General features: G+C 55.3%; 6 protein-coding genes across 6 annotated transcripts; 4 read left to right on the top strand and 2 right to left on the bottom strand.

The window, feature by feature from the left end:
* The first annotated feature begins 196 nt into the window (after positions 1–196).
* Positions 197–2,710, top strand: BDY24DRAFT_388188 (pyridoxal phosphate-dependent transferase). Its single transcript, XM_076640323.1, has 4 exons — positions 197–451; positions 694–1,499; positions 1,612–1,965; positions 2,072–2,710. The coding sequence occupies exons 1-4, from the start codon at positions 260–262 to the stop codon at positions 2,667–2,669; spliced, it is 1,950 nt and encodes a 649-aa protein (XP_076496963.1). The 5' UTR covers positions 197–259; the 3' UTR covers positions 2,670–2,710.
* Positions 2,711–3,294: 584 nt separating this feature from the next.
* BDY24DRAFT_388192 (WD repeat PLAP family protein) lies at positions 3,295–6,485 on the bottom strand. The gene is made up of 11 exons (XM_076640324.1): positions 6,398–6,485; positions 6,127–6,292; positions 5,857–6,033; positions 5,752–5,770; positions 5,081–5,686; positions 4,950–5,011; positions 4,811–4,872; positions 4,588–4,741; positions 3,964–4,521; positions 3,639–3,871; positions 3,295–3,492 (listed from the first exon to the last, which is right to left on the bottom strand). Exons 1-11 carry the CDS (start codon positions 6,455–6,457, stop codon positions 3,406–3,408), a joined length of 2,184 nt encoding a protein of 727 aa, XP_076496964.1. The 5' UTR covers positions 6,458–6,485; the 3' UTR covers positions 3,295–3,405.
* Positions 6,486–7,426: 941 nt separating this feature from the next.
* Positions 7,427–10,866, top strand: BDY24DRAFT_414929 (uncharacterized protein; the record flags this gene model as incomplete). The annotated part of the gene is made up of 5 exons (XM_076643384.1): positions 7,427–8,086; positions 8,234–8,474; positions 8,569–8,684; positions 8,772–9,996; positions 10,070–10,866. The coding sequence occupies 5 exons, from the start codon at positions 7,427–7,429 to the stop codon at positions 10,864–10,866; spliced, it is 3,039 nt and encodes a 1,012-aa protein (XP_076496965.1).
* A 670-nt stretch (positions 10,867–11,536) lies between these two features.
* On the bottom strand, positions 11,537–14,436 carry BDY24DRAFT_388197 (uncharacterized protein). The gene is made up of 4 exons (XM_076640325.1): positions 14,163–14,436; positions 13,569–14,020; positions 12,500–13,492; positions 11,537–12,419 (listed from the first exon to the last, which is right to left on the bottom strand). The coding sequence occupies exons 1-4, from the start codon at positions 14,398–14,400 to the stop codon at positions 11,604–11,606; spliced, it is 2,499 nt and encodes an 832-aa protein (XP_076496966.1). The 5' UTR covers positions 14,401–14,436; the 3' UTR covers positions 11,537–11,603.
* A 1,483-nt stretch (positions 14,437–15,919) lies between these two features.
* BDY24DRAFT_388198 (uncharacterized protein) lies at positions 15,920–18,582 on the top strand. Its single transcript, XM_076640326.1, has 4 exons — positions 15,920–16,316; positions 16,861–17,054; positions 17,143–17,406; positions 17,487–18,582. Exons 1-4 carry the CDS (start codon positions 16,110–16,112, stop codon positions 18,211–18,213), a joined length of 1,392 nt encoding a protein of 463 aa, XP_076496967.1. The 5' UTR covers positions 15,920–16,109; the 3' UTR covers positions 18,214–18,582.
* Positions 18,583–19,038: 456 nt separating this feature from the next.
* On the top strand, positions 19,039–20,344 carry BDY24DRAFT_52261 (uncharacterized protein). The gene is made up of 3 exons (XM_076644965.1): positions 19,039–19,149; positions 19,461–19,850; positions 20,035–20,344. The coding sequence occupies exons 2-3, from the start codon at positions 19,469–19,471 to the stop codon at positions 20,307–20,309; spliced, it is 657 nt and encodes a 218-aa protein (XP_076496968.1). The 5' UTR covers positions 19,039–19,149; positions 19,461–19,468; the 3' UTR covers positions 20,310–20,344.
* Positions 20,345–20,350: the final 6 nt, after the last annotated feature.

Consider the following 20,350-nt stretch of genomic DNA (forward strand, 5'->3'; position numbering starts at 1 on the left):
GTCGCCTCGTCGTTCTCTTCCCTCGGATCTTGCGCTTCAGCAGTGAGAACGAGTTTGGCGTTCTGTCTTCCCGTTCTCCAATCCGAGGTCTGTATGTAGCAGCAAAGATGAGAGGCGGCTTTAAACCCCAACTCACCCACAGGCAGACGACCCATTTGACTTCGCGGCGGGGAGGCCGATTGCGTCTTGAGCTTCCTCCCCTTCTCTTCACTTTTCTCCTTCAAACCACGACCTCGTCTTGAGCTCTTTTGCCTTCAAAATGCCTTCGGTAGCAGCTCAACAGACTCAGGTCCCCGTCGGATTCTCCATCCCAGCTCTCCTCCCTCACGCCATCTCGGTTTCGCTGCCGACTTGGAAGGACAACGTCGCCTACGAGGAAGGAGAGCCCTGGATCGTGGCAGCGATGCAGACGGGTTACCCTCGGTTCTTCATTCACAAATCTATTCAGAAGGTGAGCTTGTATTCCTTCTCGTGGCTCGACAGATTGTCGGTACGAGAGCTGAGGGCGAAGAGAAGGAAGGACGATGACTCGACTCGACCTCAGCTCGACGTTTCCCTTCCCTCCCCTCCTTCCTTCTCGTCCGAGTCACCTCCCGATCCCCCTGCTCGTCCCACTTCTTCGCATCTCTTATCCGTAAACTGACCCATCTTCACTCCCTCCTCGCTTCAACTTTTCCATTTTCTCCTTCTCAGCTCGCCGCTCTCTGCCTCAAAAAGTTCGGTACTCCTCAAGAGCTCTGCCTCCTCCTCCCGACTCCCAAAACAGCTCAAGCCTGTCGAGCCTACCTCCTCGCCCACACCAACCCTCCCATTCAAACCAGGATCGTCGAGTTCGTCATCTGTTCAGACGGGAATCCTCCAGCTTCCCGCAACGGAGACGACGAAGGTTGCCTCGAGCTTCAGATCATCCTCTTCCCGAAGGAGAACTGGCCGCTCGTCAAGAGCTTCTGGCAGCATACCGGGCTGGGGATCAGTTCGAGGAGGGCAGAGAGAGGGTTGGCCTTGCTGGGGGAGAAGAAGATCAGGGAGGTGCTCGGAGACGAGGCAGGACCCGCCGTCGCCGAGGAGGAACCAACAGCAGCAGCAGCAGCCGTCGTCGAGGCCGAAACTCCAGCTCCCAGAGCTTCCTACTCCAAGAACCGTCACTACTCCCGAGCCAACGCTACCCCATCCTCCTCTTCCAATCCTACATCCCACAACTCCATCTCCAACTCCACTCCCAACTCCTCGTCCAAACCCGACGCGTTCGAAACTTATCACGCTCAATACGTCGAGCAGCGATACGGACGAAACCTCCCCGCTTCCTCAGCCGCCGTTGCGAAGCTCGCTCTTCGAAGGAGGATCGCTGGAGTACTGGAAGGAGAGGAGATCTCGGGAGGACGAGGGATCAACGAGTCGGACGTCTGGCTGTTCCCAACCGGCATGGCTGCGATCTGGACGGCTCATCAGGCTTGTCTTGCTATCAGGAAGGGTGACGAGAAGAGGAGTGTATGCTTTGGGTGAGTTATCGTTCCTAGGATACGCGTTCTTCGACCGAACAGCTTCTCAGTTCGAGTCGTTCTGACTTTCGCTGAACGTCTCCTCTCCTCTCTTCGTTCCTCTTCCTTGCAGATTCCCTTACGCCGATACCCTCAAAGTCTTCGAGAAGTGGGGACCTGGATGCACCTTCCTCGGACACGGTCTCGCCTCAGACATCACCGCTCTCTCGGAACTCCTCGCCTCCTCTCGAACCTCGGACGATCCCCATCCCGTCCTCGCTCTCGTCTGCGAGTTCCCCTCCAACCCTCTCCTTCGGTCGGCAGATCTCGTCGAGATCAGGAGGCTCGCAGACGAGTACGGCTTTGTGGTGATCGTGGACGAGACGGTGGGGAACTTTGTGAACGTCGAGGTGATGGAGTGGTCGGATATCGTCGTGAGCAGTTTGACGAAGGTGTTCAGTGGAGAGACGAACGTTATGGGAGGAAGGTGAGCTTCATCCCGTCCATCCTCGCCTCATATATCTTCCCTTCATCTTCTTCTGCGCGTTTCGAAATTCCAAGCTGACTTCTCTTCTTCCTTCGTCGCGTCTCAGTCTCGTCCTCAACCCTCTCTCCAAACACTACCCTCTCCTCAAAGCCCACCTCGAAGCCGACTACGAGGACATCTACTTCGGCGAGGACGCCATCTTCATGGAACGAAACTCTCGAGATTTCCTCCCTCGAATCAAAACCATCAACTCCAACGCCGAACACATGTGCGACTTCCTCCGATCTCGTTCCCTCGCCTCCTCCTCCCCTTCCTCCAACTTCGTCATCAAGGACGTCCTCTACCCCAAATGGACCTCCCCAGAGAACTACCTCCGATGTCGTCGTCCAGCTCCAGCGTCGGATGCCTCCCCGGAAGACAACGGCCGATTCGGAGGACTCTTCTCCCTCACCTTCACCAACGCCGCGTCCTCCAAAGCGTTCTTCGACGCGCTCGATTGCGTCAAGGGTCCGAGTTTGGGAACCAACTTTACCCTTGCTTCACCTTATGTGATCTTGGCTCATTATCAGGAGTTGGACTGGGCGGCGAAGTACGGAGTGGAGTCCACGTTGGTAAGGGTGAGTGTGGGGATGGAGAGCGAGGAGGTGTTGAAGATTTGGTTTGAGAAGGCTTTGGATGCGGCGGAGAAGGCTGCTTCGAGTTGATCTAGTGTGCATTTCAGTACGTGGTAGACTAGGGTTGGATCGTTGTAGTAGAATCTGATCGTTTGTATCTAGATAGGTTCGTTTTGACGGAACGGGATGAAAAGAGGTCGGTCCTCTCCTCTCGTCGCCTCTTCGCACACCGTTGAAGAAGAGAAAAAAATGCAAACTCGTCTCTACCATCAAAGCACTGAAGACTCCAGCCTAAATAGCAACCCTCCCAATCTCCTCAGCGATGCTCTGCAACCTCTTCTCTCCGGCGAACCTCGAGCTGAGATCCTTGACGAGGAGCTTTCCCTGGAGCGACTTTCCTGGGTGAAGAGATCCAGAGACGGAGGGAGAGAGGAGCTGTAGCGACGAAAGGAAAAAGAGAGGCTGTTAGCGGGAGAGACGAGGGAGGGACGAAGGGAAGAGTGAAAGGGTGACGAACGAGATTTCCGAACGCAACAGCTGTTCGATACGCCGACTCTCCGTCAGATCCCTCGTTCGAGAACGTCTGTATGAATCGACGTAAGAAAGGGAAGGTCAGTTCGAGCAGGAAAACGGGAAAGCGAAGGACGGGAAGCAGGACGAACCCGAAGGACGATCTCGAGGAGGAGGTTACCAATCTCTGGACGAGGAAGACCGGCTTGGAGGGCGAGGACGGAGTAGCTGAGCGAGGAGAAAGGTCAGTCAGGCAGAGAAGAGGTAGCGGGACTCAAAAAAAAAGGAGGAGAGGGTCGTCGAAGGATGAAGGGACTCACTTGAGAACGACTGTCGAAAGAGCCACTCGGATGTTCTTGTTGAGAGCGTTGTAGCTTGGTCCATCGATGATGCTTCTCAGGAGCTGAATGGCGGACGATAGGGCGAGAAAAGTAAGAGAGAAACCGAGATGAGGGAGAGTCAGCGAAGCGTTCTTCTTCGTTGAGGTCCCCGCCTTTCCTTGACGACCCAGGGAAACGAATAGGGCAAGGGAGCTACAAGAAAACTCACCTCCTCACACCCAGGCTCACTCAGCAACGCCTCCTTCCCGTTCTTGGTCGAGAACAGGTTGGCCAAAGCTCTGAAGGCAAGCATGGTGTTGGTTTCTCTCTCCTTCGTCGCCTCCCACGGCTTGTTCCATTCGGCTGCTGCGAGGATGACCTGAACGATGGTGCTTGAGGAAGGAGATCGGTAGGCGGCGAGGGAAGGGGAGACGGAAGCCAGGAGTCGGACGAGATCGAGGACTGAGGGAACGGAGAGGGAAGGAAAGGACGACGCGTCAATTTCGTTTCGTTCGGGCGAAACGAACAGCAAAAGACGAGAGACGACGACTCACCAGGGAATCGCTTCCCAGCCTCCCAGCTCTCCAACACACCCACTAGCCCCTCCACCTCCCACCCTTCGTTCGTCTTTGTCTCCTCCGTCGAAGGCAACGCGCCCTTCGGCAACCCCACGAACCTCACCGCATCTCCCAACACTCTTCCACCTTCCATCTCACCCAACTTCTTCCCCAAAGCCTCCAAGTTGGCAGCCTTGAACCCCAAGTACGTCTCCACGGGCAACACATCCTCCTTCGCCCTCGCAGCGATCTTCTTCTTCCTCTCCTCCTCGGCCTTTGCACTCGCACTCGCACTTCCAGGAGTGTACCTCGCTGTTCCGGAGTAAGGATCGACGTAAGGTTCGTTGGCTGAGGCGTTGGGTTGGGTGGTAGGGAAGGAGGAGGAAGAGGATTGGTAGCGAGAGGCTCCGGTGTAAGGGTCGACGTAGTCGTTGGAAGCGGTTCCGAGGGTGACTCCTGCTGTGGACTTCTCGATGAACTTGACGACTTCTTCGAGGTAGGAGGGTGGGAGATCGTTCTTCTCGAGGAAGGTTTTCGCAGCCATGTAGGGGTTATCTTTGAGATCAAAAGGGAGCGAGTCAGAAGGGGACGAAGGAGGAGCAAAAGACGCGTGAGACGAACCGGCAGCGTTGTAAGGAAGTTTGAGAGGAGGAGCTCCCTCTTGGATATCGACGTCGAAGACGTAGTCGTACTCTACTCCGTTGTGGAGCTGCCTTCGATTCGAACCGACGGCGTCGACGACCTCTCCAATCTTCTGCCACGAGCCGGAGGACCACTGCGAAGAGGGAGGAGAAAGGTCAGCGAGACGCGTTTCTGCGACGAGAAGTAAGAGAAGAGGACGAACCTGGTAGGCTTCGACAACGTTCTTCTCGTTCTTGACCATGATGACTTGTCCTTCCTTCTTGCCTGCGAAAAAGAAAGAGGGAAAGGCAAGGTCAGACGCGACTCCTGACGCCCAACTGCGTCCTCTTCGTTCGACTCACCATCGGCAGCGAGAGCCTCGATTCCAGGGACGTTATCCTTCTTGACGTCTCCAATCTGCTGCCTGGTGATTTCAAAACGAGGAAAGACTCAGTCCCGAGCTCGTCCTCAAGTCCATCGCGTCGAAACTCACTGATCAACCTTCTGCTTGCCCACCTCCTCCTCCAAAGCCTTCCTCTCCTCCACTCCGGCCACCCTCTCCTCACTCCTCGTCCAAACCCTCACAGCGCCATCACTACTCCCCGTCACCACATCCCCATTCCCCAGCACCCCAACCGTCCACACACTCGTCGCAGGAATCGGGATCGTCTGAACGTTCTTCCCCGTCTCGTTCCAAACCCTCATCGTCCTATCCTCCCCAACGGAAACCAACTCCTCCCTCTCCGGCAGGAAAGCCAACGAGTAAACGAAGGAAGTGTGTCCGTGCAAGGTGATTAAGGCGTCTCCAGTTTCGAGGGCGAAGATGATGATGGTGCCGTCGTTGGAAGAAGAAGCGAAGGTGGCTCCTCCTGGGATGGAAGCGATGCATCGAACAGCGTCCGTGTGGCCGAAGAAACGGGTGGATTCCTTCCAAGGTGAGGCAGGAGAGGAGGTTGATTTGTTCCAGAGGACGATGGTCTTGTCGGCGGAACCGGTGAGGAGTTGGGTTGGGGAGATGGATCGAACGGACCAGACGGTTTGGGAGTGAGCTTTCAGGACTTGGACTTGTTGGAAGGTGGAGGACCAGACGATGGCGGTGCTGCGAGGAGGGGAAAAGCTAGTTAGGTACATCTTCGATCTGATGAACGAGGTAGATGAACGAACGTGTCCCAAGAACCAGAGACTGGAGAGGGAGGAGGGAGGGAGGAGGGAAGGGCGAGGTCAGCTTCGATTCCTTTCTCGATCTCACTTCACTCTCGTCTTGCTCACCTAGACCATCTCCTCCTACGAGACCATCTACACAGCACACGTTGGAAGTATGTCCGATCATGGTTCGACTGGGATCGTTGGAAGTAGCAGCGGCAAACTCGTCCGGGGAGGAGGAAGGTGATTTGGGAACGAGGTAGGCGTTCAAGACAGAGTCTTGAGATCCTGTAACGACGTAGGCTGGAGGAGAGGGAGATCAGAGCGCATATAGTTCAGTTGATTAGCTCAGCTCATCTTCATAGGGAGGAAAGAAGAAAGACCTCTCAAACTCACCCTCTCCGTTGACCTCTCCTCCCCAGACGGCTCCTACGAATCCTCCCAGACCGTCCCACTTCCTGCCGATGACCCAACCTGCTCCGTTGTTGACCCAAGCGATGGCAGATTTATCTCTGGAAGAAGAGAGGATGACGGAAGGGGAAGGGGAGAAGACGGATCGAACCTGGAAGAGGGGAAGGAGGGATTCGGTCAGCTTGGACGAGTTCGTTCCTCGCTCGTCTCGCTCCTCCTCTGCGAGGTGAAAGTACAGATAAAGTTGAAGACATACATCTGCTTGATGGCCATTCAACGTAGCCGAGAGTTGAAAAGGTGGCGGAGGAGGAGCCATAGTTGAAGAGAAGGAGAGAAGATGGAAGTTGGGAGGAGAGATGGGTGTCGAGGCGTGGAGGTCGTGTTGAGCTCGATGAAAGGAGGGGGGAGCCTGCGTACTCATAGATGCTCTCTGTTTTACACTCTTCTCTATATCGAGGCCCACCACAAGAGGACAGCTTGGGAGACTGAGCAGAACTTGATAGTGAAAACCGCTTCCGAGCAGAATCTGTGGTTCGTTCTGACTCTCTCAGAGTCTGTCGCCGCCTCAGAGGACTGCATCTCTGCTCGTTTCGTGGAATCTATAGTGTTGAGGGAAGATCCCACCTACATTTTAGTTCTCAATTGTTTAAATATCCCAGGCTTCGAAGAAGAGCGAGAAACGGTGAGAAGGGACGAGGGTTGAGCAAGACGCGTCGAGACTGTCTTCCCCAGCGATCAAGAAATTCTCGAACTCTGTAGACTTCAAGAAACGGTCCCCTGAATACCCCAACTCTGACTCCGAAATTAAAACCTTTGCTTTATGAAGGAGGGAGAGCGAAATCTTCGCCCTGGACAGAGAGAGGTTTGGCGACAACGATTGTTGAGACCCTCCCTCTAATGAAGGAGGGTGCAGGCTTGCTGTTGCTGGATGTAACTTTCAGGAACTTGGCTTCTCTCTCTCTCCTCCCTTTCAGCCACTTGAGATATACGAATGAGATCATGTCCTCCCTACTTTTTTAATCGAGTTGGCTCGATGCCGGTCCCTCTCGACTTTTTGGTTCCTTGTCGTCCCTTCCTCCCTTCCCTCCTCCTCGTTTGACCTTCAACTGCTTCCACCTCTCCTCGCCCTCCTCTTTCGAATCTATAGATCTACCTCCGCCCTCTCCTCTCCTCTCCTCTCCCCCTCTCCTCGCCTCGCGTCTCTCGTCCTCCCTCGTCGACTCTCTGCTCGACTCTCAGCAGCTCCTCCCTCCTTTCCCCGAAACGAGCGTCTCGCTCTCTCGCCATGATGGAAGCAGCCGGTCCTTCCTCCCCCTTCGACTTTGAATCGATACAAATGGGACCAGGATCCAACGGAGACTTCAATCTTTCGGAATACGTGACTTCTCCTCCCGATCAGCATACGACGGACGACTTTATGGCCGCTTTCTCGCTCGACGGAGTTCACGAGAACGGCACCTCCTCGACCTCCTCCCCTCCCTTCAACCACCACCACCCCTCTCCTTCTACCGACTACCCTCCCATGTCCATCGCTCAACTCCAACAACTTCACTCCCAAATCTCTCAGCAATCCTCTCCTTCAGGAGGTCCTCCCTCTCCTTCCGTCCACCTCGCCGGACCTCAGCACCCACCCTCCGAATCCGACCTTCAATCCATCCTCGACGGACTCATGACGACCAACTCTCCTCGGACCCAACAGGGTCTCGTAGACGCAGGGAACATGGATCTGGGATCGTTGATGGGCCAGCTCGCAGGCATGGCGAACAACGGAGGAGGAGGAGCTCTTCAGCAGCAGCAGCAGGAAGGCCCCTCGGCTTTCGCTTCGCCTTCTCCTCAACCTCCTCAGCTCCAACAAGCTCAGGGAGAGAGCACAGCTACAGCCCTTCAGCGACTCCAACAGCTTCAGCAGCTCCAGCAGTACCAGTCTCAGTTCATTCAGCAGCAGGTGAGTCTTCCGTCCCACCCTCGTGCGAACGAGCCTTGTTCTCGTCTCGTCGGCCCTTGCCCGGCTTCCCTCTTTTCTCGTTCGTTGGTCCTTCCTTCGCTCCTACTTGGTCGCTGATTCTGTCCCTTTCTTTCTCGCGCTCTTCAGCTCGATCAACTCACTCGTCAAGCAGCAGAACAGGCCCAGAAGAACCAGCAGCAGCAGCAGCAGCAGCAGCAGGGGCAACAGCTTCACTTCCAACCTCAACCTCAACCTCAGCAACACTCGAATCAGCACCTTCAGTCTCAGCAGCAGCAGCTTCAACAGCAGCATGCCAACCACTTCAGATCTCACTCTATAGATCAGTCGAACTCGAATCTCTCCATGCACCAGGGTCTCCCAACACCAGGTTCGTATCCATCCTCAGTTCCTCTTCCTTCCTTCTCTCCTCCTTCCTTCGAGCTCCCCTCTGACGGTTATCACCTTACCGCATCGAATCACAGCTCACAGCTCCGAGCTCTATGCTACTATGCATCAGGAGATGGTCAGCCCGATCCACCTTCCAGGAGGAGCAGCAGGAAGGTATCGAGACTCGAACGAGTACGACCTCGACGGAAATGTGAGTTGTCCTCCTTCGCGTCGCCTTGGCCTCGTTCTCTTTTTTATCCAAGCCTCACGCTGACCTCGTGGGCTCTTCTTTTAAAAGCTCCTCTTCACTCCTCTCATGTCTCCGGCGATGTCTCAGTCGAACCAGACCACTCCGGGATCAGCTTTCCAACCCATCAACTCCCTCACCCACACTCCGTCGGCCGACTTCTTCTCTCCTCTCACTTCGCCAGCCCTCGGTCCCGTCTTCCACTCCTCCGACTACAATCGAGTCTCCAACTCCTCCCACCACCAGAGCCAGAACCAGAACAACCACTCCCACAACCCTCCATCGATGTCTCCTCACCTTCTCGCTCAAAACTCGTCCATGTCGATGTCGCCTCACCTCCTCGCGCAACAGTCAGGCATGATGGCTCCCGGCTCCCCAGCAGCTCAGAAGAGGTCAACCAGCTCGAGTGGGAAGAGCAGGAGTAGTCGAGGAACGGGTTCGTCGACGGCGGGAGGAGCAGGAGGTCCGGAAGGGAAGCATGCGAAGGCGAGACCTAGTCCGTTGATGAAGCCCATCGCGTCGTCGTCTTCGAGGAGGAGGAAGGATTCGATGGGAGGGTCGATGCCTTCGCCGAGACTCCCGTTGATGAGTCCTCAGCTTCCGATGGACGGAATCGGAGAGATGGAGATCTCGGAGTCGTCGCAGCAGTCTTCCTCCTCGAACAACTACTTCCCTCAACCCTCCCCTTCCTCGTATGGTCAACACAACCACCTCATCCCTTCGGCCATCCCTGCGAACATCGACCAAGGATCCTCAGGAAGCAATTCCTCCCCTTCCCCAGTCGATCTCGCGTCTCTCCAGATGCCTCCTCCTCCCGTCCCAACTGCTCAACAACGCCGTCTCTCAGCGTCGTCGAACTACTCCAACGGAAGCGGCGCCTCCTCGATGGTCAGCAGTATCGCTCCTCAAACACCAGCAACCTTCCTCAACCTCTCCCGAACAGGACACTCCGGCTCGGCCAACTCGTCCTCGTCGTCTTCCACGACAGCGATGAACAGCACCCCAGTCAACCCCTCTCCCCTCTCCTCACCCTTCATCTCAGCAACGGATCCCTCGACGTACGGGAACGGGAACGGATACTCTCATCGACCTTCTTCGTCGGACGGTCCAAACGGAGGAGGAGCAGCCAAGGTCGCACCTCAAGCTTCGTCGTCGTCGAGCTCGAACCCTTCGAGAGGAGTCAGCAACACCTACAAACCTCCCTTCATCGCCCCCATCGGAAAGGGAAAGACGCCTGGAGCTGCTCCCAAGGGTGCGAAGAAGGCGAAGGCATCAGGTTCGTCGTCTTTTCTCTTCTCGTCCAACGCGTCTCATCAAGCTGACCTCCTGCTTCTCTTTCTCTCTCACAGATCGTTCCAAACCTCCCCTCCCTACCAAACCCGAACCCGCATCCTCCACTTCCACCAACAAACCACCCGAAGTCCGAAAAACCTCCCACCGAGAAGCAGAACAACGTCGTCGAGACTCCCTCAAAGCCGGCTTCGACGAACTTCGAGTTCTCCTCCCTCCCATCAACGTCGAAGCCTTCGACCCGGATACCGGAGAACCCATCGCTGGAGCTTCCATGCCTCGTTTACCAGCTCGATCTCCTCTGATTCCGGACGACAACCCGAATCGAGGAGTGAGCAAGGTAGCCTTGCTGAGGTGTTCGAACAAGCATATCGGGTTGTTGAACGGACGGATCGAGAGGAGGGATGCGTTGATTGAGAGGTTGAGGAGGGAGGTGGTTGAGCTGAGGGGGAGGGCTGGAGTTGGGGCCGAGGAGGGGTTGGTTAGTGCTGAAGGGGAAGGGGAGGAATGGGAGGACGTGTTGGAGGTGGATGTTGATCTGGTGGAGAGGGAGGACGAGGATTACGACGACGAGGAGGAAGATGAGGGAGAGGGAGGAGGAGAGGAGAACGGAGGGTTGGGAGAAGTGTTGGAGGAGGACGAACATCAACAGGAGGAACCTTCGTCGTCGTCGAAAAAGTCGCGTCGACCTTCTTCAACCTCGACCCGGACGAAATCAGCTTCAACGAGAACGACAGTTCCGGCTCCTAGGATGTCGATGGGTCGAGCAGCTGCTGCGGTAGCTAGTGCGAAGATCAGGGAGGGGGAGGGAGAGGAGGAGGACGAGGAGGCTGGGGAGGGGATGGATCAGAGTTGATGAAGGGTGTTTCGTTCGTTTTGGGTATCTACGGTCTCTCTCTTCTGTCGCTTGTTTTCTTTTATATGGCCTGCCTCTCGTTTATCTTCTCTCTCGTTATAATTACCCTCTATCGTTACGCTTGGTCTGGACTCCGAAGTCGTGTATACATGCAGCCCCAAGGACAAAGAAGAGTCGGCGTCGAAGTTCGAACACTTCGAGAGGAGCTTGCGAACGAGAGCTAGGCCAGCGGGATTCGTCTTTCTCGCTTCGGATCGGGTAAAATATAGATAGGCGGTGCAAAAGATGCACCGAGGAGGCGTTCGAACAGCTTCTCGTAAGGAGAAGGAGAAGATAGACGCCGACCTCGTCTACTCCCAAACCGCCGTCGTCTCCTTCTTCCCCCATCCCAAAGCGAACGTATGTCTACTGAAGCTCGTGAGATATCTGGTACGCTCTTCCGTGGCATATCTCTCGAGATATCTCTCCCTCAACTTGACGTCCCTCCGTTCTCTCCTACTTTCCGCCGCCGACACTTCTCGCTCAACCCTCCCAACCTCCTCCTCAGGTTCAAAGACTGCCGCTTTCTCGAGTCTGAGCGACGGTTGGGAACCTCCGAAGGACAGGATGATCGATACGTTGTGGTTGGGGATTGCGAGGGCTTTGCGTTGAGTCTGAGGGAGGGAGAAAGTCAAGTCGGATTGATGGCATTGGAGCGAGCTCGACGTTCGAGATCGAGAAAGAAGCAAAAAAGCCATCTATGGGCCCCCCTTCTTCTCTGTCGTATTTTCTAGTAAGTAGCTACCTAGTCCCTGCTCCAACAAAGCCTCCCTCCACCTCATCTCGAAGAACTCTCGTCCTGCCCCAACCGTCACCGCCTCGACCCTCCCTGCCGACCGTAACCACTCCTCCACCTTCCCAAACTCTGGCACCAGCTCGGCACCAGCTTTCCTAGCTTCCTCCAGAGTCCCAGCGACGAGGACGAGGGATCTCGTGGCTTCGGCGTGTCGATATCGAGGGAGAGCCTCCAACGCGTCGACGAACGATGATCCTCCTCCTGCCTCCGACGACCGACGACGAACGACTGCTCCCAAAGCTTCCAACCCTCCGATCTCGTTCTCGACCACCGTTTTCCACTCCCTCTCCTTCCCCTTCGACTTCCGAGCGATCTCCCTCAGCACTCCCCTCATCAACTCGAACCCGAAGAACAGATCCACCTGATCCCTCTTCTTTCCCTTCCCCTCCACCTCCTTCGCAACCTCATACGTCACTCTCAACTCCTTCATCAGCCCTTCCTTCTTCTTCAAATTCGCCTCCAGCTCCTTCAGGCTCAAGCTCCCCAACTCCTCCTTCGCCGAACGCATGATCTTGAGGATTACGCCCGGACGCGACGAGAGGGTCGTAGAGAGGAGGTCGGAGGTGCAGAGGGGGCAGGAGCATGGTTCAGGGAAGAACTTGGCGAGGCGAGGAGTTCGGTAGGTGTGAGGGAGGTCGGGAGTGTAGGAGGCGAGGACTTCGGTTCCGGAGGGGAGGAAGGCGCTGGCTCGAGTGATCTGGAAGTCGCCGAAGAAGCACTGCGAGAGATGCGACGATGCCAAAGAGGGAGAGATTAGCTTTTGGGAAAGGGAGAGCAGAATGAAAAGCTGGAACGTACGTGGAAAGCGTTCCAGCTACAAGAGTGGTTGGCCATCGCTGACTCGGAAAAGAGAGCTGCCGGCGAGTTTTCTCCTCCGTATTGGATCGAATCTCCTCCTCCAGCGGGTACAGGTACGACTCGGAAAGGAACCGACGCGTTGTAGTAGATTGCTCGACTGATGTCTTCTCCCCGGTCGATCCCGACGGACCTCGACGCGTCTGATTCCTCCTTCGGCGCGTGAAGATCGAACGACGACGAGGTTTCTTCTCCCTTGGGTCCAAGGTAGAGGTTGTAGACCTTGCTCGCCAGCTCTGGTTGATCTCGAAGTCGATAGAGGACGTTGTGGACGTAGAAGAGGGAGTTGGAGGTGTCCCGGACCATCTCCTCCAGGTTGAGGACGACGAGTTTCGTTTGGGTTGGGAGATCCGTTGCTGAGACGAGAGCGACGGCTCGGACTGCGAGGAGGACTTCTCCTGGTTGGACGTCCCTCGTAGCGACGAGTCCTCGACCCTTGTTGGCGATAGTAGCGATCTCGACTGGCCCGATGAAGTCTGCGACGTCCTGCATCGACGCGACTCCTCCCTCTTTGGCGGCAAGAGATTGAGCGAAGAGGGAAGGGATGTCGTACTCTCCCGACGAGACTTCCTTGATCCGAGCTTCGCAGGAAGAGATTCCGGCGACAGCTTCGGGGAGAGAGGGAGAGATGGTGAGGAGGTGGTTGTAAGAGGTGAGGGCGAGGTTCCAACGACGGAGGGAGTAGAGGGCCTTCGATTTCTTGACGATCGCTTTCTCGAGGAGGGAGGTAGTTGAGGAGCTGGAGGTGGAGGAGGGTGAGGAGAGGAGGGAGATGACTTGATTGGCGTCGGAGAGAGCGTTGGAGAATTGCTCGACGCGGAGAAAGGCTTGGGACCTGTTGAGGAGGACGAGGTGAAGAGAGGGAGAGGTTGGGTGTTGTTCGACGCCTTTGGTGTAGAGAGAAATGGCCGAGAGGAAGCGTCGTGCTGCGAAAGCCTATACGGAAGCAAGCAGAGGGATCAGCTCTGACCGCAAGGCTGAAACGAAAGGTCAACAGAGCAAGAGGACGCACCTTGTTTCCCTCCTCTTTCCACTCGTCCAAATCCTTCTTGACCTCTTCCGCCGATTTCCAGACCTTGCCGTCGCCTCCCACCCATTCTACATCCTCCAAAGCCGAATCTCCCTCCTTCACTACCACCACATCCGAGGCAGCGTCGACGAACACCACCCACTCCCCGTCGCTGATGTCTCGTCTCACCGTCGGTTCCAGGATCGCCAGCATCGTTCCAGCTGGAAAGACGGCGTCGATGTCGGCTGAAGTTGGTCTTCCGAGAGTCGAGGGTAGGAGAGGATAGTTGTGAAGACGAAGGAGAGCTGCTGATCCGTCAGGAGAGGCGACGGGGAGGGTGAGGTTGAGGTTGAGCGGGGAGTGGAGGAGGGAGAGGTTGGAAGGTCGAGGGAGGACTCTACAGAGCAGGAATCCTCCACGGTGTGTGCCACGAAGGTACATGTCGGTGAGGTCCACTGTGAAACCGGATCCATCAGAGATGAAGAGGGAGGGGAAGGGAGAGAAAGGAGAGAAGGAAGCCAAAGGGCAAGAATCAACTCCTTTGCTGTCCAGCTCCTCCCTCGCCCAGAATTGATGCATGGTGGTTGGAAAGCTCACTCTGTTGAAGCTGATCCAGCTCCGCATTCGACGAGACGAAAGGGTAGCCTCCGATGGTAGCTGTCTCTTGCGCTGGGAGACCTTTCTTGACGGCGAGCTTGACCTTTCGCTTCAGGCGAGCGAGGAGAGCGGTTTCTTGTTCAGGCTCCCATACCTCAGCTCCCTTTTTGAGCTCGTCGAGATGCTGAGTCTTGAGAGATCGAAGCTCTTGAGACTGTAGGTCTTCGGTGGTTCCCATGAAAAGAAGAAGGGGAAAGGGATGCTGGTCGTTGGGAGGCCTCTGGCGGAAAAAAAGATGAGCTTCAGGTCTCCTTCCCCGCCTTCGGCCCTTTGCCTTCAACATTCACCGTCACTATCGCACATTTTCTTGACGCTCTTGAAGGTTTCTGTGGGATTCAACCATGGAATCTCGATGCCACAAACTCACTCGAAACCGCTTGAAGAGATCGGCCTCCTCCTCCTCGAGCTCTTCCCGCTGTTCAGCCCTCCTTTCGTCTTCGCACCTTCAAGTCCTACACCTTTCTCCGTTAGGTCCTCGAACCACTCTTCGAGATGCGCAAAGGTTCCGATGCAAGCCTTAGCTTCGAGAAGGAGCTCCCAGATTATGAACTCTCGAGTGCGGCTCCTTGTCCTCTCCTCGACACCTCCCGACGCCCGTCGCCTTTGTCCCGATAGAGCTCAAAACAGGCTGCTATGCTGATCGACGAGGCATCTACAGACAAAGACTTGAAGACCAAAAAGAGGATGAAGAGATCAACGGTCAGCTTCTAGAGAAGAGAGGCGAACAGAGGTGGAAACGAAACGAAACGAAACGAGAGCGGAAAGAAGTTGGACTCACACTGAGCTTCCTCGAAGAGAATCTTCCCAGGTACCATCCAAGACGCCGAGAAAATCCTCCGGAAAACTGAGGGCCCGAGGGAAGGGTCAGCGAGACGGAGGAAGTGCGAGGAAGCGACGCGACGGAACGATGCGCTCCCCTCAAAGACTTCCAGACGCGTTGACGGTCCCGAAAAGGTCAAAAGTTCGACCTATAGGGACAAGGGAAAGTCAGCAAAGATCTTATAACGCTCTGAGTCTGTGAGCGGGGACGATTCATCAGTTACACGTCGTCGTTCAACAACTTCAGCTTAACGGCCAGCAAGAAAGAGCAAAGGAGAAACAGAGAAGGAGGATGAGCACTTCCTCCTCTTTCTTCGTTTTGAACTGACTCGAGTTGACCGACCTCTGATAAGGAAAGCGGCGACCTGGCAGGTGCTCGAGGATCGTGAAGCGAAGGTGGAGAAGGGCGGATGGAGGAAGAGGAGAGGAGGACGTGAGGTTTCAAAGAGCTAGAGCATCGCCTCTCCCTTTGTTCGTCGAAAAATAAAGGGGGAGATACAGAGAGATAGAGAAGATGAGAGAGGATAGATACAACAATTGACAGCAAGGGAGGAAGAGGAATAGATAGAGGAGGGAGGGAAAAAACCGAGCTAGTGGAGCTGACCGCTGAGCAGGGACTTCCTGATCTCTCTACTCTTTCCTCTCTCGACAAGGATCTAGACAGAGAGATCAACAAGATGCCCTACCATAGCGGATGGAGCCCGAATGATGCACGCCGATAAGAAGGGAAGGTGAGGGTTTGTGGGAAGAAGGGAGCGAGGAGGGAGCCTCAGGCGCGCTTGGAGGGCTCCAGATCTCTCCTCGAGAATTAAAAAAAGTGGTCTTTCTCGGTACTGAGCTCTCAGCTGAGAAAGGTATATTAGCAAGCACGATTCGAAGGAAAAAAATCTTGAAAGGACCCCTGTTTTTGAGTTCGCCCGAGCTCGCCCTTGTCTATTCTTCTTTCCTTCCTGACCTCGACCTGCGACTCCCTACCTTCTCCTCCTTCCCTCTTCTCTCTCCCCTCACCCACCACCACCCACACTCCTTTCCCCCTTCCCCTTCCCCCTTCCTCTCTTCCAGCTCACCATGCGTCCTCAACTCCTCGGACTCGTGCTCTGCTCCTCGCTCGTTCTCGCACAGCACCACCAACATCGAGACCGTCCGTTCCATCGTCGCCAGGATGGAATTCTAGACATCATCACAGCTCGTCAGGCTACAACGACAACCGCAGCAACGACAGGAGCTGCTGTTCCGACGACTTCGTCTTCGTCGAGTGCAGTAGAGGAAGTTACTGTGAGTTGATCCCCTCCCCTCACTTTGCGTTTTGTTTCGAGGTCGATTCGTGGCGGGAATGGAAGGCTTTGAACTTCCGTTTGGAGCATGGAAGTCTAGTAGAGGGCTCACGAGGTGTATGGGCTGTTGTAGATAGACTTGGGGAAGCCTAGAGGACGTGCTTCGAGAGGTGAGAGGGCCATTGGGGAGGAGGGAGGAGGTCGAGGCCCACCTGCGTTCTCCTCCCTCGATCTCTCAGCCTCTCTCCGCCCTTTCCTGGCATCTCAGAAGGATAGGAACAGCTGGGAGTAGACGTGCTCGAATACGATGCTTGAGCTAAGATCAACCTGACTCTTCTCTACCTTCTTCCTCCCTTCTTAAAAGGAAGGAAGAAGGAGAGGCTCGACCTTCAAAGGGGTCTCCAAACAAGGGTCGTTTCTCCCCTTCCTCCTCCCTCCCACCCTTTGACCCTATCGATCTGCAGCACACACTCTTCTAGCTCTCTCTTGTCTCATCTCTCTACGAATGTGTAACTAACTCGCTTCCCTTTCGATTTTCCTCGCAGTCCTCATCAACGTCCTCCTCCGCCTCCCCAACTTCCTCGACCACCTCCTCCTCGGTAGCTTCCTCGACAGCCGTTTCGTCGACGGTGACCTCCAGCAGCGCGGTCGTATCCTCTACAACATCAGCTACCTCTGCCTCGACTTCATCAGAACCCGCTACTACGTCCTCCGAAGCTGAGAGCTCCTCAGAAGAAGCGTTCGTTTCCTTCTCCCTCCTTCCTTCTCTCCTGCCGATCGCTCAAACTGACCGCGAGCTCGTCTTTCTCCCTCTCTCAACAAAACAGCTCGTCCACGACGACGGCTGAACAGTCTACCAACTCTGCTGGAGGAGTCATCACCGTCATCCGAACTGCCTCGGCTTCGAATGCTGCTTCCGCTTCCTCAAGTGCAGCTCCGGCTAGCTCGTCTGGCCTTTCGACGGGAGCCATCATTGGAATCAGTGTCGTCGCTGGAGTGGCTGCCCTGGCTGGTGGTCTCTTCTTGGTCTTCAGGTTGACGAGCAAGAGGTTCAGCGGGTTCGATGACGATGGAGATGATGCGATTAGGTGGTGAGTTTGAAAAGAGGTCGAGACGCGTCGAGGGATCGAGAAGCTCACTCGTCTTTCTCCCTCTTTCTTCTCACTTCTAGGCCCGAGCTCAACAAGCACGGAGAGTCGGATGATATGGGAGGTGTAGCTCTCCCTGCTCGACCCACTGGTGGAGCTGGACTCCGGTACGTACCAGTTCTTTCTTTCTCTCTTCTCCCCTTCCTCTCCCTCCCTTCGTCTTCGTCACTTCCCCTTCCTCTCTCTTCCGATTCTATCCCACTCCCTTCCTTGGTTTCTATCGAACCTGCGCCTAACTCCATCTCTCGTCTCGTCTCCTCCAGAACCAACGCTCTCGACGGCGAAGACTCCGACGACGGACACGACGATCCCTCCGCCAACTCCTCCAACAACCACATCGGCATGGACCCTACCCTCTCCTCCGCCAATCACTCTCAAGAAGACTACTCCTCCTACCCTCCTCAAAGCAACACCAACTACTACGAACAACAAGGAGGCTACCCCGCTTCCGATCCTTACGACGCGTACGGTCAGCAGAACCAGCAGAACCAGCAGCAGTACGGAGGAGGCTACCCCGCTGGCGGATATGGAGGCTACGACGACGACGAGGGAGGAGGAGGAGGAGCTGGAGTGGGAGCGTTGGGGAGGAACAGGAGCATGGGAGGTGGAGATGGGTTGGAGGGATCAGGAGCTGGAGCTGGGATCCCGATGGGAGAGGTGTCGAGAGGACCTGCTGCTTCGACGGGAGGATGGGCGAGTGGAGGTGGAGACGATCCGTTCAGTGTGGCTGGAGTTTCACGTAGAACGTAGTAGATTTTTTCGCTGGTTCGGATCTGTCGTTTCGTTTCTTGATCGTTTTGTCTCTTCACGCGTCTCTCTCTCTCTCTCTTTGCTTTAGTTCTCGTTCTCATCTCTCTTTCTAGCCAACGACACCCAGGACACTCTTTTCTCTCTCTCCTACCATTTCTTTACTACTCTTCTCAGCTCTCCTTCTCTTTCATCCTCATCCTTCTTCCCTCCTCGCTTTCGATTCGCCCTTCGCTCTTCGCGTCCGCGTCTCCCTCTCTCTCTCCTCTCTCCTCTCTGCTCGCTCTCGCTACATATCTCGAAGCTGGCTTCGAATCTAGGAGCTTGCTCTACTGCTTTGCTTATCCATCTATCCCACCTTGATTTCTTGGATTCCATACAACTGCCGCCGGCAACAGCAAGGAAAAAAGAAGAAAAGAAGAGGTCGGAGAGTCGTCCGAACCGAACCTATTCAGCCCAGTCTCCGACGTGAGAGGACGACCCGTTTTCGTTTTGGTAGGCAACCAACCACATCGATCCAGCTCTCAACGAAAACTTCGTCTTCTTCCTCTTCTATATCTTCGTCTTTGTGAGTCGGTTCTCGATATTCTCTTCTTCCCAGCCAGGGCAAAGCGTTCGTCCCAGGTCGAGCTCGAGCTGTCTCGATTAGATACGGGCCAGCGAGCTTGCTTGCAAGATCTTTTTCCGGTTTCTTTCTTTCGTACTCTCCTCCTTAGATCTTCCTTCAGCTCATGCTTGAAGGAAGGTTTTCATCCTCTCTCTCTTCATTCCGCGACCTCGGTCTCCTCAAAGCAACCCCTTCAACCGCAAGCTGACCTACTCTCTATTCGCGTCCTTCCCTCTCTTTTCTCCTCAGACCCCCACCCTCCTTCTAACTCACCTCATAAAAAAAGCGACTTCTCGTTCCATCGAGTTTCTTAACGTCGCATCGTTCTCTCGGTGAGTTCTTTCTGTATCGATTCCGATCTGGAGTAAGGAGGGAGGGAGGGAAGAAAGGGAAGGACGAAGTGGAAAGGAGAAGGAGGAGGAGGGGACGTCATCGAGTTTGATAGAGACGCAGAAGGGAACAGATGGGTGTTGGGTTCTATAGAGCAGAGTAGAGTGAATAGAGCGGAAGCAGATCTCTCTACAAAGAGCACAAGCCAGAAGGAGCAGAAGAGAACGAAGGTCTTCTCCGATCCGCCGGTCCTGTTCGATGCTCATCCCCTCCCTCCCTTCTCTTCCTTCTTCTTTGGTTCGTTTCTTTACAGACCCAACCATGCTCCCCCTCTCCCGCTCAGCTACCAGGACCCTCACTCTCACTCGCACAGCCTTATCCTCCTCCTCTCGACGGTCCTTCTCTACGCCTTACCTCTTCCCTCTCGTTTCTTCAACAAAGAAGGCGGCAGCTCGAGTGCCAGTCGGAGGAGCTCCTACGCTTCCTCTCCCAGCATCAGCACCAGCAGACCTTGCTTCGACTACGGCTTCTACGAGTACTGTGGAGAGCTCTACATCAGCAGGAGGAGGAGGAGGAGGAGAACCTCAACAGGACCCCAAGAACGACGACAAGGATTCACGAAACATCTGGTCTCGTTCGCCTGTGCTGAGGGTAGTAACCCGACTGTGTTTCTCGTCGGTACTGGGGTTGACGGTTTTGACTGGTTAGTACCTTCTCGTTTTATCTATCTATCTTGGTTCGGATCCGATCGATCGATTCGAGAACGAGCGAGCTCACTATCCCTTCCTCCCCTCCGTCTTCCCTCCTTCTCTCCTCCTCTCGCCTCAACCACACCTTTTCACCATCTCTTACTCACCCAACCCACCACTATTCAATCTCCCACCCAGGTGTCCTCCTCCTCCACGACGCCTCCACCTACGGCTCCCAACACGTCGAACGAGTCCCCGTCCATCCTCTCGCCATCTCACCTTCCAAGGGAGGCCCTAAAAACCTTCCCATCTTGGAAAGGAGCATTGAGGATCTGGAGACGGGTCAGGAAGGCATGTGGGGGAAGAGTAAAGGATCCAGTGGGAAGGAGGATGGCAGTCGGATGGAGAGTGAGGGAGGGAAACCGAGGTTGGTTATCGTTGGAGGAGGATGGGGCGTGAGTCTGTTCGAGTAATCTATTTGGGGAGATTTGGAGATGAGGGGGCGGGTGGGAAG

The sequence above is a fragment of the Mrakia frigida genome, assembly GCF_051309035.1.
Source record: "Mrakia frigida strain ATCC 22029 unplaced genomic scaffold BDY24scaffold_14, whole genome shotgun sequence".
Classification (NCBI taxonomy): domain Eukaryota; kingdom Fungi; phylum Basidiomycota; class Tremellomycetes; order Cystofilobasidiales; family Mrakiaceae; genus Mrakia; species Mrakia frigida.